The 14,933-nt window shown below is 33.8% G+C and overlaps 3 protein-coding genes across 9 annotated transcripts in view; 2 read left to right on the top strand and 1 right to left on the bottom strand.

Annotated features, from left to right (window-relative positions):
• Positions 6,402-7,499, bottom strand: LOC104766258. The gene is made up of 2 exons (XM_010490100.1): positions 7,222-7,499; positions 6,402-7,067 (listed from the first exon to the last, which is right to left on the bottom strand). The coding sequence occupies exon 2, from the start codon at positions 6,950-6,952 to the stop codon at positions 6,593-6,595; it is 360 nt and encodes a 119-aa protein (XP_010488402.1). The 5' UTR covers positions 6,953-7,067; positions 7,222-7,499; the 3' UTR covers positions 6,402-6,592.
• On the top strand, positions 9,820-11,765 carry LOC104766259 (glycine-rich cell wall structural protein). 7 transcript variants are annotated; one of them, XM_010490104.2, is made up of 2 exons: positions 9,820-10,986; positions 11,041-11,765. In XM_010490104.2, the coding sequence occupies exons 1-2, from the start codon at positions 10,050-10,052 to the stop codon at positions 11,409-11,411; spliced, it is 1,308 nt and encodes a 435-aa protein (XP_010488406.1). In that variant the 5' UTR covers positions 9,820-10,049; the 3' UTR covers positions 11,412-11,765. The 7 variants fall into 7 exon arrangements, with proteins under 7 accessions (XP_010488406.1, XP_010488405.1, XP_019096612.1 ...); XM_010490103.2 differs by having other exon boundaries at positions 9,821-10,965; positions 11,020-11,765; XM_019241067.1 differs by having other exon boundaries at positions 9,821-10,407; positions 10,468-11,765.
• Positions 13,148-14,933, top strand: part of LOC104766261 (tuberculostearic acid methyltransferase UfaA1-like) — a 3,607-nt gene continuing 1,821 nt past the window's right edge. The window contains exons 1-10 of the mRNA XM_010490113.2: positions 13,148-13,389; positions 13,471-13,570; positions 13,678-13,773; positions 13,850-13,896; positions 13,968-14,079; positions 14,179-14,241; positions 14,324-14,383; positions 14,475-14,636; positions 14,701-14,774; positions 14,854-14,933. Coding sequence (XP_010488415.1) covers positions 13,244-13,389; positions 13,471-13,570; positions 13,678-13,773; positions 13,850-13,896; positions 13,968-14,079; positions 14,179-14,241; positions 14,324-14,383; positions 14,475-14,636; positions 14,701-14,774; positions 14,854-14,933 — 940 coding nt within the window. The 5' untranslated portion in view covers positions 13,148-13,243. The remainder of the gene's footprint in view (positions 13,390-13,470; positions 13,571-13,677; positions 13,774-13,849; positions 13,897-13,967; positions 14,080-14,178; positions 14,242-14,323; positions 14,384-14,474; positions 14,637-14,700; positions 14,775-14,853) is intronic.

Genomic DNA, 14,933 nt, shown 5'->3' on the forward strand with positions numbered 1-14,933 from the left:
TTTTTTTAATCAACTTGTAACCACTCTTTGTACATAGTATATTTTTGTAGGTTTTTGTCGTCAATATTCTTTTAATGTTCGTACTTTGTAGTTTATGTATGAAAAGAAGGTTTAGTTTGACTTCAGCCTTATTCGGACTATTGATAAAATAGTGATAAATAAATTATACTCACTTAATAAACCAGATTTGAAGTACTTGGAGGATGGATAATCTTTCTGGTTTGGCTCATGCACGTAACTACAAAAGTACTATGTTTCCTCTTAAGGGTTATGTTTTCACTTATGAGTTTTGAAAACATGTTACCTAATGCAGTTTTCCTTTAAAATTATTGAAGTTTTTTTTGTTCTTATATACTTAGATGGAAAAGGTTCAAGTTTATGTTATGATTTCTCAAAGTAAGATTTAAAATATATGGTAAAATACTATTTTCCTGTCTGATATACGCAATTTTCTACTTTTAATTGGGAATTTTATTTTCTCTATTTTTCTCTTTTTGAAACTAATTAGAAGCACCCGAATGATACTTCAGTCCAACCTGTGTGATGGGACTGGTAACTTTAACGCATATAAATGTCACAAGATTTGCCAATGGAAGTTCCTACCTATTGATTCAACTAACCACAAATTCAACTAAACCGCACTACTATAACTTTATCTCACGTAAAAAATTCTCGTACGTGTCACATTATTTTTGGGTAAAGATTATGTGGAAACTTGACAGAAGATATGCAAACAACAGGCACATCGTATAAAATATATTTACGTAATATCTTAATACTACTGATTAAGAATCAGTAATTAGGGTCTAAAACTTATATTATTGCAAATAGCTTTTAAAAGAATGAAAGAGAAGTCGTGTGATCAAAACAAAGTATGAAATCCACTCAATCACTTAGGAGCAAAGCAGCCACGGAAGCATTATGATCATATCGTTATATGAAAATTTGGGATCAACGTTGATTAAATAATTCATGACATAATTAGTAGATTAATTAGGCGTATTGATAAGTTTTTAAACTAATTATGTTCTCAAGGGCTGTTAATGCTGTGCCACATGATTCATATATCTCCTCTACTTTTTGTGCTCTCTACATGATCAGTTCTGAAAACACTGGAAGATCATATTTAAACATCCCAAGGAATTTAGTTAGATATTACTATTTTTGTCTCTACATATATCTACTTCAAAAGTTCTCTTTGTATTTCTTGAATCTTCCATATCACATGTATTGAATGATATAAATTAAGTTTTTATCGTCCTAACTGTGATATTCACTACCGTCTAGCTAGGTAACTAGTTGTTTCTGAAACATGGAATTTAACCACGTACGTTTCTAGAAATTCTAATACCAGTTAACTCATTCGTTAACCTTTACACTAGGTACGGTACTGCTTGTACTGACTTTTATTCTGGATCGATACGCTTGCATGTGATGAACTAAATGAATTGTATATTAACTTTGAATCTCAACATATGACTTGGATATATTACAAAAGTGGTGATTCCTTTTGATGCTCTTAGAATATGAGCTTCTCTTTGTTTACGATCAGATCCACTGTGCTTTTGGAATCTCCAATCCCCCAGTATTTATAAATTTATAATCAGTAAGCACATATCATATTGCTGATTTGCGTTATATATGTAGAGAGACATCGTATAACTAAAGGGTACGTACACATATAATATAATTTAGGCAAAACCATGACCAAGTAATAATAAACAAAACTAAAGAAATAGAGGTATTGTGGTTTAGTTGTACTCCACAGTATCGAACGAGTGCCACTGTGAAATAATGCATCTAGTGAGAATTTGGTGATAGAAAATTAATAATCCCTTTTGGGGAAAACATAAAGAAAAAAAGGGATTTTGTGCTCTTTCACTTTATTCTTCTTAAAATATGAAAATCGCATTAATGTGATTACAATGACGTTGAACAGTCCACTCCATAAATTTTTCTTTTCTTTATTCATTTTTTAATTAATTTTTCATATATATTTATTTGTTGTTTGATTTTCGTCCACTTGATATTTTTTATCCTAAATCTGAATCACCAATATTCCTAGTGGATTTGTAGGTACTGTTGAGAATCTTGCATCTTAGCTTCGATTCAAATACGTCAGTATAATATATTGAAGCTAATTTACAAACGTAAGAGTTCAACGAGTTCAGAAACGTTATATATGTATAGCATTGATCATAATACACCAATTCAAGACATTGTTTTTCATCTTCGAATGATCGAAATTTATCTACTTGCAACACCTTTTACGAAATATTAATAAGAACAGGAGAAAATTAAGTTAAGACAACATCAATCTTATGAAATAAATAAGAAATAATATATGAAAAATGTAAGAACTACATACAATATATATATATATATATATAGGATGTGATTTCCAGAAGAAAACAAAATGAGTAAACCACATACTTGGCCATCAAATGTGTTCGTTCATACATACACTTGCAATATATTCTTCTAAGTTGTACTCTCGAGAAAGATACGAAAGAAAAAGGCATACATACTATTACTATTGTCAGACTCAAAAGCAGCAGACAAGTATTCCAACTATTTCTCATCTCTCTGTTCTGATGCCAAAGTGTATTTATTTGGTGTTAAAACTCATCAGTATTTGCATATCCCACCACTATCCTTGTCCCATTATATATTTTTACTGCTAAAAAGATTCCAAAAAATTAATATATAATAGGTATACACATGTGATCAATTATAATGAGGTTCTAAAATCCAACCTATTGATATATTTATCAAAAAAAAAAAAAAACTTTGTTTCAGTTTATGCTTGAATTTGTTATCCTTTTTGATGTAGATAATCTTTTTTGTTGAATAATATATTTAACATTAAAAAATGGATGAAAATATGTTGAATTAAAAAAAATTGGAAAAAATAATTCTCAACCTATCTTTTCCTCTTTTTTTGAACTCTGGCAGACAACCAAACTTCCACGAAGAGCTGACACGATTCGTTGCACTTCCTAGCTTATATTAATAAATCAGATGCCTACAATTTTAGTCGTCTACAATTTTGTACAAGTGGGGTACATATAGATTTAGCAGTTTCAATTCCGTACGAGATTTATTAATATACTATATTAAGGGATATCTAAAACAATAATATACAATTATATAGGCACTAATTCTAGGAGGTCAAAGGAAAGAAAAACAAAGATCATGTCAACGACTGGGGTGGCTATTAACGGGTTTTTCATCCCGTCTACGTGTGTATTTACTATTTACATCTTTGTTTGTACAGTAACTATCTATTCATTATTACTATTTGATGAAAATGTAATATATCCATATAAATACACGTAATATGAAATTTTTTTGAAAAAAGAAATATACATGCAAACATATTCTAATAATATGTATTTTTGTATTGTTAACACTGATGCATACATTTGTTGCAGTTGTTCTATACGTTATTATCATTCAGAACCATATATAATATCTATATCTTGTTGGTCACATAAAAGTCTTACCACCCTAATGTAGAACCAGTACACGGATTCTAGGAATTTAAAAATTAAAATACCGCTAAAAACTTTTATTTAAATTTGTATTGTGGACTTGGTCGTTAAACACTTTAAAATACCAAGCCATTAAAATACAAAACTCTAGATAAACTCAAGCTTATAATGGCACAATCAAAAAGATTATGAGTTCTACCAATCCCAAATATCTGAGCCAGAGGTCAACTAAATGTGACAATGTGTCTTTTCAAATTCATGGAACCATTTGATAAAGTAAGAGATCCGGTAATGAATTTTAAACTGGAAAGTGGGAAAAGTTTAAAGATCGATTGGCTAATGGTGGTTTACTGATATGCTTTCATCTCTTTAACCGAAATGGCTAGAAATGACATTCATAATATATGAACTATGAAACATCAAATTGGATATTTATGGATCTCGAAAAGAACCTTCGAACTGACTCACAAATCCACTATTCCATACAGTCATTGTATTATATCTTTAAATCTTTTTACTTTTTCTCAGAAGTCTTCCACATTTCTTTGTACCCGAGGTTGACCATTAACACATGAGGATATTTATAATTGAATAATTTTTGACAAGTAGTTTAAAGTTACCATTTATAACCTAATCGTTATCCGAAATGATGATGTAAAGACGTATCAAAACATTTATATAGAGGCTTTTGGATGATCTCAAACACAAGTTCGTAATAAACAATGAACTAACAAATTACATTTTTGTATAATATTAACGAAAGATAGTCGTCTTATTTGCATTATTATTATCACTAACGAAAGAGTTTACTAAATCTTTTTGTCAATTCATTTAAATTCCATAGAGAAATATGTTTGGCATACTGCGTTAGTACCAGATCAAATACCCCTAAATGAATATAGCTTATATATAAGGGAAATGGGAAAAGAAATAAACAACTAAAAGTGGGTAAGTGTAAAAAGATCGCAGGCTGATGGCTTTCCTACAAGTGATTCAATGTGCATAGGATATGAAAAATGATCGTATATAACTAAATTAAATTATCATAAAAGCATGAAAGATTTGGATTAAATTTATAAAAGCCGCCAAGAAGGAAAAAAAAAAGTTATATATATATGTTTTGTTGTGTTCAAGTGATAGAAAATGTGAAAGTGTCTTTGACAAAAGATGTTGGTTCGATTCATAGAAGACAACCACGTATACACAAGTTAAATTATAGTATAATGTTTTCATTAGTAGCATTTATCATATGTTAGTTTTCATAATTATATTTGTATTAGTGGTAGCAGATTTAGATATCTAGGCTAAAATTGAACAAGCATGTCCTAGATTAAGGAGTTAACATGATGACGTCTCCTCTAATGGCTATCATTTCGATACTCCATATTTGGATGAACAATGTATGACGGTGATGATAACAATGATCATGAACACCATGGGGTGGTGGAAATTTAGGTGGTAGCTATGAATCATGATGATTATGATCCCATCATCAACAGTTTCATGATATTTTACATATAATTAAAACAAAACAAATTCAATTTGGTTGTGAATGTTCAAGTCATATATGTTGGCCAATGCAATCATAGGAGAAAATAATAATTGAAAAGCAAGATCAACGAAGATGATTGGTGGTTACTTAGACCTTTATATCATCTAGTGATTATGAAAAATGCTTTTATCAATTATATAGTGGTGATAATTTGATTAGTGGACCTTCCTTTTGTAATCGGCCTTAAGTCGTATCTTCTTCATATTATTAACTTCTTATTAACCCTCTCACGACCTCATTAGACCAAATGTTCTATGTTTTTTTTTGGAAATAATCACTTAGTTTTACATCTCTACTTTTTGTTTTTGTTTTTACTTTATTCACCCAATAATATATTTTGAAGTCCTAAAAATCGTTAGCCACTAGTGTTGCAACTCGTACCAGTTTTATAAACTACTTTTAGGTTTTAAATTGAGAATATGTGAGTCACTTGAAACAAACAAAATCAAGTACCAATATCTATATACTATGCATAACTCGATCAAATGTAATAGGTTAATGCTACATAAACTTCTCTTACGAAAGAAATTACACAAACCTCTACTTTTGGTTAAGTTTCGTCTTAAAATAACAAATATGGTTCAACAGATCACTTCAGTTATGGTTATGGAATCCCAATTATATTTGTCTGTGTATACATATATATATATATATATATTATGGTTTATGAATGTGTAATGTATGTTATGATTAATTTGTTTTATTCAAAAAAGATTTTGATAAAGAAAAGTAAAAGAAGTTTTTTAATATCTTTGCTTATTAAACTGTCTTTAATATCCCCCTTTTGATCTTTGCTTATTAAATTCTAATTTCAATGTTCCCCACTTGGTTTTTAGAGGTCGCTATTACCTTCTTCCCACCGCATTTGCTTTGGTTCATATTTTTTTTTTTTTTTGATACACTGAATACAATTTTTTCACTAGCTAATTGCAAGACCTATAGCAAAAATTTGTGCAACAAAGATCGACAGACCCAAAAGATGAATTATAAACTATTCAACGCTTTATTTTCTTGGTAGAGCGTTTTTTCTAGCTAGGATTGATATATCTTAAAAAAACGTGTCTTAGTTGATGAGAATCGGAATGTGACAATCTGTAGAGTTATGTAGGTTTGTTTATGGTGTTGATCATGTGCTCATTTCCTCCACGTATTCATAGATGCCACTTTGAATGATGCTTCATTTGTTTTACTTGTGTGTACATATTGTACTACAACCAATGCATGTCTCTCTTCGTCCACATATGATTCACACACACGTGTGCAACGAACCACACAAACACAAGTATATCTTTTCACAAATTTCACTATAACAGTATAACTTATGGTTATGCAAAAATCAAATAATGATGAACCCATTTAAAGATGATGGCCACACCTTTCATTATAAGTAATGATCGAGATCCAAGTTGATGATGTATGTGTAGCTAATAAAATGACAAACACAAGTCTACAATTATTATTTCATCATTGTGTGACACAAAGAAATTATCGATTAAGAAAACACTAAAAATACACGAAAATTAAAATGTTAACGAACTTGTATAGTTCACATCTGGATCCATTTAGCAAGCTGGGTCGGGTTAACCACACCAGGGACGTGGTTCCCATCTGTTTTGAACACACCCGCCACGTCAGAGTAGTAGCTCTGGCGAGCCTTTTTCGTTTCCCTCTGTTGCTGCGGTGGTGGGGACGGCGAGACAAGCGGCCCAACTTCGGCCCATCCAGGATACAACTTTCGGCCCAGCATAGTCCCGCACGTGAGGAACTCGTGCGCCATGTAGCCAGCCAAGAGCCAGTTCGGTGCATCAGCGCCCTGACTCTGAGAATGAGTGGCGGCGCCTCTTCTTGGATCACTCGACTGTACTCCACGCGCGTGGTAGTGGTAGTGGTATTGGTTTTGATTCATTTTTTTTTTCTTCTTTTATCTTTTATGCCACGTGGTTGACAGGTAAACAAGGATCAGGGGTAGAAACGTCAATTCAAGTTTTTTAATCTGAGGCGAAAAGCGTCAAAACGCATGACTGTCGAGAAAAATAAGCCAACACAGACAAAAAAAAAAAAAAACATTATAATAATATTTTTTTTTCAAAATTAAGATTTAAAAAGAAAAAAAGTTTTTTAAAGGGAATTGAAAAAAAAAGCGATCGGAAGAGGCGGATGAATATGAGAGTATACGGTGCCGTAGAGGATCGGGGAAGTATGACGCAGGAGTAGATCGGAGTTTGAGATATCGTCGCCGGAGATCGACGGAGGAGGAAAAGGGAATAAATTAGAGGGAGAGAGAAAGAGATGTGAAGGGGAAAAGTCGCAGGCGTGAATTCTTATTATCTGGTTGTTTTGAAAACAAATATCAAAAATAATAATAATGAGGCCGTTAATGGGCTTGAAATATAGACTAGTGGGTTTAAGACAGGCCCAACTGTTTTTAATAGGGAGTAAGTAGAATTGAAAGAGCTTCGTCCTTTGTGTAACTTTTCTCTACATTTCGTTTTCATCTCTTTTATTTTTTATTTTAGTGGTTTTTGTAGGCAAGAGAGTTATCTTACGAGACCGTACTCCGTAAAACAGGCCGTGGACTTGTTAAAGTCTTCTTCGTGTGTTTAAATCGCGGTTCACAATCTTGACAGTTATGTCAAGATTGCAACATTTTATTAGTTCTACTTCAGAGGATCAAGAGGTCACGACTGTATATGTAAGTGGTATTAGATTTTCATGAATCAATGATAATGACAAAAGAGAAATATATAGTGTTTTTTATTTTATTTTATTTCAGGGCTCTAGACAATAGATTAATGCTATAAAAAGTTTGTACAACTCTAAACAATCACACACATATATATACACGAAACCATAGATGAAAGAGAAAAATCTAGACTTTTTTTTCTTTCTTCTGTAATCTCTCATTTGTTTTTCCCAAATAAAAAAGTAAGTACTAAACTATCAGTAATAAAAAAAAAAAAAACAATATGGACACGAAAAACAACATTCATAAAATAAAAAGCTAGAGTAGCGACATTATTCATAGAATTTTGCACCACATGCATTGATTACAAATTCTGTTCAACGTATATATTTGGTAATTTTTTCTTTTAACTATTTATAACCCTAATTCTTTCATGTCGGGACGATCGAGTGTGGATGAAACAAATCGGGATGTGGATTTATTTAAGAAAGTAGACACCATCTCTTTCAAATATTTATATAACATTACTCCAACCTCCTATTAACTGCATCAAAAGTCCAAGCGATGATTGACCAAAAAAAAAAAAAAAAAAAAAAAAAGTCCAAGCGATTAATGCTTACTTTTGATTTTTGTTTAAGCACCGTCATTTAATTCAGTTTGGTCTACCCTACTAAGAAAAAAAAACAATTATGAGACGAGAAGTAAACTAGTATAAACTACATTAATGAAATTTGGTTAAAAGTTAAAACTATGGGTGGACAGTTTAACCAAACCAAGTCGTCTATGTGTAATCTGTTTAGGTTAACTATGTTTAACATGATTACGTTCGGTTAAGATGGAAACCAAGTTGAGTCGATAACCTTAGTATGGTTACTAATGATAGTTTAACATTCTTATTTTGATTGTAATTAACCGAACTGAATCAAACTCGGAAAGAGCCAAAAGAAACATAAACCACTCACCCCTAAGAAACGGGAAAGGATATTAAGATCCTCATGAATTCCATCGTTACGAAATAAACCCAAAAGTTTGTCAACCACTGAGACAATTCGTGTTCCATGTAGCAATCTCTTATTGGAGGATGAGTACGTACACAAGTGGTCTGTATTTATTCAATATCATTGCATTTAGGTTAGGACATAATAGGTCAGAAAAATAATGGACGGCTTTTTTTGTTCAAACTGCAATAAATTCTTCATCTAACTCGCACATGGTTTGGTTGGAAGCTCCAATGGTTATTTGTTTTTTTTATTAAAAAAATTATATTCATATGAATTAGATTTATATGAAAAACTACCAATGACGACATTAAAGTAAAATAAATAGTATCACTAGTCAATAGAGTTCCCGTGTGAAATTATCATCGGATGCATTGTGAATTTGTTAATGTCCAAAAGACATTATTTATTTATAAATCAATAACACAACATGATAGTATGTGATCTAATCAAACTATGAACACATCACCTTTGTAGTTGGTTAAAGAAAAACAACCTTTGAATTGTGAATTGAATATAAGAAAAAAATGCACACATTACAAATATATTTAGTTTTTTTGGGAAAATATTTAGTATTTATTATTATTATGATTTGTTGTTTTTTTTAATTGATCCAATCCAAAAATAGCAAATTCATTCCTACAATTATGCAAATGCAATGAAAATGAAATTTATGAATTTTCAATTCGATTAATTTCCTTCATGAATATTAAAATTTGAAACCAACCTCTTTTGTTTTCATTGTATTAAAACTAACAGAGTTTTGTGGCACAATTGGCAGAATTTTTTTTGTTGGATTTAGTATTTATAAATCAAAGAGGAGATGAAAAGATTTGATATATAGACAAACAAAAAGAAACTGACGTATTAATTAACTCATGATCAGTTGTTTTGTTTTTTTAGATTTACTTATGAGTATTTTACTCATCATATTAACAGACTGTTACGAGATCCTCAAACCGTTAATGTGTCAGACAGTGCAAGGTAATTTGGGTAAATCTCGTATCTTTTTAGGGAATTACAAGCCTACTTGTTAGATATACATATTAAGTGGGTTTCGTATCTTTTTTCCTCAATATAGGTATTAATTATTAGTGAGATTTGTTACTAGAAAACATGTGGAGAAGAGATCGCAAAAGGATTTAGGGAATTGAATGCAGTGAGTAGTAGAGTACGTAGTAGTTAGTAGTTGAAGTAAGTTAATGCAAAGATTAAAGTAGATAATTAAGTGTTGCTATATAATCGACTGTCTTTGCTGGTTAGTTTTGATCATCGGGCAGTGCACTTTGCAAATTAACAAACATACTCCAAAAAAAAAAAATATGGGGCGTCTCGTTAGAGGAGCTACTCTCGTGGCTTTGTTATGTTTCCATGTTTTTGTGGTGAATGTTGCTGCGAGAGATGTGAGTTCGGGAAAAGATGAGGACGAGAAGACTTTAGGTGGCAAGGGTGGTGGCTTTGGCGGCGGGTTCGGTGGAGGAGCCGGTGGTGGATTTGGAGGAGGAGCTGGTGGTGGATTTGGAGGAGGAGCAGGCGGTGGTTTTGGAGGAGGCGGTGGTGGAGGTGGAGGTGGCGGAGGAGGTTTTGGTGGTGGACATGGTGGAGGTGTCGGAGTTGGCGGTGGCTTTGGTAAGGGTGGTGGAGTTGGTGGTGGTATCGGAGGTGGACACGGTGGAGGAGCTGGTGGTGGGTTTGGAAAAGGTGGTGGGATCGGTGGAGGAATCGGGAAGGGTGGTGGAGTTGGCGGTGGCATCGGTAAAGGCGGTGGCATTGGTGGTGGAATAGGCAAAGGTGGAGGATTTGGCGGCGGTATCGGCAAAGGCGGTGGAGTTGGTGGCGGCATTGGCAAAGGCGGTGGAGTTGGTGGCGGCATTGGTAAAGGTGGAGGAGTTGGCGGTGGTTTTGGTAAAGGCGGAGGTGTTGGCGGTGGAATTGGCAAAGGCGGAGGAGTTGGCGGTGGTTTCGGCAAAGGTGGAGGAGTTGGTGGTGGGATTGGCAAAGGTGGAGGTATTGGCGGTGGCATTGGAAAAGGTGGAGGCATTGGTGGTGGAATAGGCAAAGGCGGCGGAATTGGTGGAGGCATTGGCAAAGGCGGAGGCATAGGTGGCGGGATTGGCAAAGGTGGAGGCATTGGTGGTGGAGGTGGATTTGGTAAGGGTGGAGGTATTGGCGGGGGTATTGGCAAAGGCGGAGGCATTGGAGGCGGTATTGGCAAAGGCGGAGGTATTGGCGGAGGAGGTGGATTTGGCAAAGGCGGAGGCATTGGAGGCGGTATTGGCAAAGGAGGAGGAGGTGGATTTGGTAAGGGTGGAGGCATTGGAGGCGGTATTGGCAAAGGTGGAGGTATTGGCGGAGGAGGTGGATTTGGTAAGGGTGGAGGCATTGGAGGCGGTATTGGCAAAGGTGGAGGCATTGGAGGCGGTATTGGCAAAGGCGGAGGCATTGGCGGTGGTATCGGAGGAGGAGGAGGCTTTGGTGGAGGAGGAGGATTTGGAAAAGGTGGTGGCATCGGTGGTGGAATAGGCAAAGGAGGAGGTTTCGGCGGAGGAGGTGGCTTTGGGAAAGGTGGAGGTATTGGTGGAGGAGGTGGATTTGGTAAAGGCGGAGGATTTGGCGGTGGAGGTTTCGGAGGGGGAGGTGGAGGAGGAGGCGGCGGAGGAGGTGGCGGAATTGGACACCACTAAACGAAAATACATGAAGAAGTTGCATTGAGTGCATGTCTCACGTCACGTCACGTACAACATGGTTTACAAGTTTGAGTGTGTTACCAGATATACTATTAGAGCTTTATGTACTTTGTCTTTATTTGAATTACGAGCTATGAGTTTTGTTAGACGCACTCTAATAATTTCCATTTTATCATGTAAAACACTAGGATTTGTATTTGGTGGGAAGTCAACGTTCTTATAAAATCTGTTGATTGTGACTACACAACCGGATCAAAATGAAGAGCAAACAGGATGATTAAATAACTTGGTTCAAGGCTTTGATCAATTGGTCTGTTTGTAATTAATGGTTAAAGTTGGTTAAGTTGGTTATATTGTAACCGACTATACAAAACCGAGGAATGCTCTGTACATAAAACTCATGAGCTCGTAATTTGTGAGGTTTCTGTTGATTCTTGAACTCGTTAAATCTCTTGCTTACTTCTGCAACAAGTTTCTTAGATATTCAACGTATTGGTTTGAATTCTAAACCGATTCAAGTTCAACAAAATCAAGTGACGCAAAATTACAAAATATATAGCGATGTTGATAAGCAAAATTACAAAACATATAGCAACATGTCAACATGAAACGTACAACTTATTGAGAAGTAGAAACACGATGATAACTCCACAAATACATGTTACATTAGATATATATAATGTAATACCCGTTAATCTAAATAAATAACTTGCAATAATGCTCCACGTGGTTAGGTATTATTCGGCAGAGTTTCAGAATTCTTTAGAAACAAATTTTTTTAAAAAAAAAACTGATTTAAAGTTTTGCATAGCTTAAGTGGTGGCAAAAAAATTAAAATTATCCTGGTGAAGTTTTCGAAACTTATGAATTGATTTGTGTTGCTAACATAGATGATATAAAAAATTTAATTGATTTTGGACTTTTGGTTGATCCATATCCGTTAGGTGCATGTTTATTCCTAGGTGTCTTTGTTCAAGATTACCTAACTGGCACCTAAGTTACATTTCATTGTCTCTGTGATGCATGAAAATCTTCAGCACTCTAACAAGTTTGAAGTTACATTTTATATATAAACTAGGTACCAATCCGCACAATGTGCGGGATAAATTGATTTAAATAAATTATTATTAGTAAAATTATTATTTGAGAATTTAAGATTTGTTTATGTAAAAAAAATATGTAAGTAAAGTTTTTATTAGTTTATTCAAATTTGTGTTTCTTTTCTTAAAATATGTTTCTTTCGTGAAATATTTGAACTTGGAAAAGAATTTTAAGATGGTATATAAAGTTTTGATGTCTTTTTGTGTTTCTAAAAATCAAATTCACATATTTTATTTTTTCACATTGTTATCTACATCACTATACTATTAAATACATAAAGAAATATTTTTTAGACTAATCAATTTAATTTAAACTAATGCTAAGTTTAAAATTGCAATGAGAAAATTGTATAAAAATGATAAATAAATTAATATTTTTTTTATTGCTTGTGAAATGTAATTTACTTCTAATAATTAAATATGTTATGAAATTGATAATTAAATACATTTCTGGATTTAATTGTTAATTAAATCTTTTACTTTTAAATACTAATAGAAAAGTACATTGCCTTATATAAAAAAATTTATTAAGAAAGGCAAATAAGCTATCTGAACGTGACACCTTAAGTTTTTTTGTGAGAGTGCTTCTCTATTAATATATAGATGTGATGATCATACAAACAAGATATCTCTCGGACTACTACTATTTTTCTATCGTACCTCTACAATTTTGTACTTCTCTCTCCCTCTACAATTTTGTTATTATACCTTCTACTTCTTCAGGCAGGTATGGTGGCTGCACAAGGTCTGTTAGGGAAGGATATGGTGACTTCTTCGAGAAACCAAAACCGCATGGTCCTGTCTCTAACTGAAAAAGTGGTTCGGTTTTTCTTTACTAGATTCTTGACAAAATTCATATCAACCGGTTGTGTAACGTGAGTCCCCCTCCTCTGTCTACAATGTATAACTTCCTAATTCTGTCATTAGAAACGTTACATTTAGTTATATCCTAACAGAATAATTGAAGGAGAAACGATGGTCACATTCCAAGGAGAGGATTTGAGTTGTCACTTGAAATCTGAACTAGAGATTCACAGTCCTCAGTTTTACTGGAAGGTTAGCCTAGCACATTGATGGTTCAACTTAGAAGAGCTCTTTGGATCAGTGGAAACTGTTTTCTTCTGAAGCTCAAGAACTGGATTCTTGATTATTTTTTCCCACAGGTTATGACACGGTCTGATTTAGGACTTGCTGATGCTTATATTAACGGAGATTTTTCGTTTTGCAATAAGGAAACAGGACTTTTGAATCTTATCATGGTATGGTACATAACATTATTGAAGCATGGAGATTGATTTTTCAAAAATTCTGATCAACAGATTGAAAAACTTGCAGATTCTCATTGCCAACAGAGATTTGAACTTTAGTCTTGCTAAAAATAGGTAAAAGTTTGAAACGTTCAGCTAAGCTTTTTTTTTCAGTTGTCCTATTGCACTTGTTTTGGATTTTTCAGGGGTTGGTGGAACCCGATGTTTCTGACTACTGGTTTAGCAGCTGCAAAGCATTTCTATAGGCAGAACACTTTAACTCAAGCTCGAAGGAACATTTCACGTCACTATGACCTTGTAACTTGTCATATGCCCACATGTTTTTTTTTCTCAAGATGAACATTTCTTTGTTGTTTTAAGTGTAATGATTTGCCTCATTATGAGTAAAACTTGCAGAGTAATGAGCTTTTTGCTTTATTCTTGGATGATACCATGTCTTATTCCTCTGCGGTATTCAAGGTAACAATGAAACGTCTTCACTCTCTTGCTTTTTGTTAGTCCGACTTTAAACTTTCGCCATTTAACACGTTTATATTTATAGTCAGGTGATGAAGATCTGAGGATTGCACAAATGAGAAAAATATATCTTCTCATTGATAAGGTAACATCTATGCAAGGGCATTTTCTTGATCTGAAACAAGAACTTGGCATTTTCTCTGTTCTTTAGAGAATTGAAAAGTGGGAAATTTCAGGCTAGGATAAAGAAGAATCATGAGGTTTTAGATATTGGATGTGGATGGGGAACTTTGGCCATTGAAGCGGTGAGAAGAACTGGATGCAAATACACTGGCATTACTCTTTCTGTTGAACAGCTTAAATATGCAGAAGCAAAAGCTAAAGAAGCTGGACTTGAGGTTTGTATACAATCCATTTCAGTTTCTGATCTCCAATGCTATATTACTAACTATTTAACTTCAGGACCGGATAACATTTAAGCTCTGCGATTATCGCCAACTATCTGATGCTCAAAAATATGACAGAATTATATCTTGGTAATATCTCTCTTGTATATCAAAATATGAACTTTTGTGTTATGAGTCTATGACGACATAACATTTTCGATGTTTTCAGTGAGATGCTAGAACATGCTGGCCACGAATTCATGGAGACATTTTTTAGTCATTGTGAAGCTGCGCTTACAGAAGACGGCA

Source organism: Camelina sativa, chromosome 19 (genome assembly GCF_000633955.1).
Source record: "Camelina sativa cultivar DH55 chromosome 19, Cs, whole genome shotgun sequence".
In the NCBI taxonomy this organism is placed as follows: Eukaryota; Viridiplantae; Streptophyta; class Magnoliopsida; order Brassicales; family Brassicaceae; genus Camelina; species Camelina sativa.

What these genes read in the sequence shown, in the direction of transcription:
- LOC104766258 (XM_010490100.1), bottom strand. Translation starts at nt 6,952, where the DNA reads ATGAATCAAAACCAATACCACTACCACTACCACGCGCGTGGAGTACAG.
- LOC104766259 (XM_010490101.2), top strand. Translation starts at nt 10,050, where the DNA reads ATGGGGCGTCTCGTTAGAGGAGCTACTCTCGTGGCTTTGTTATGTTTC.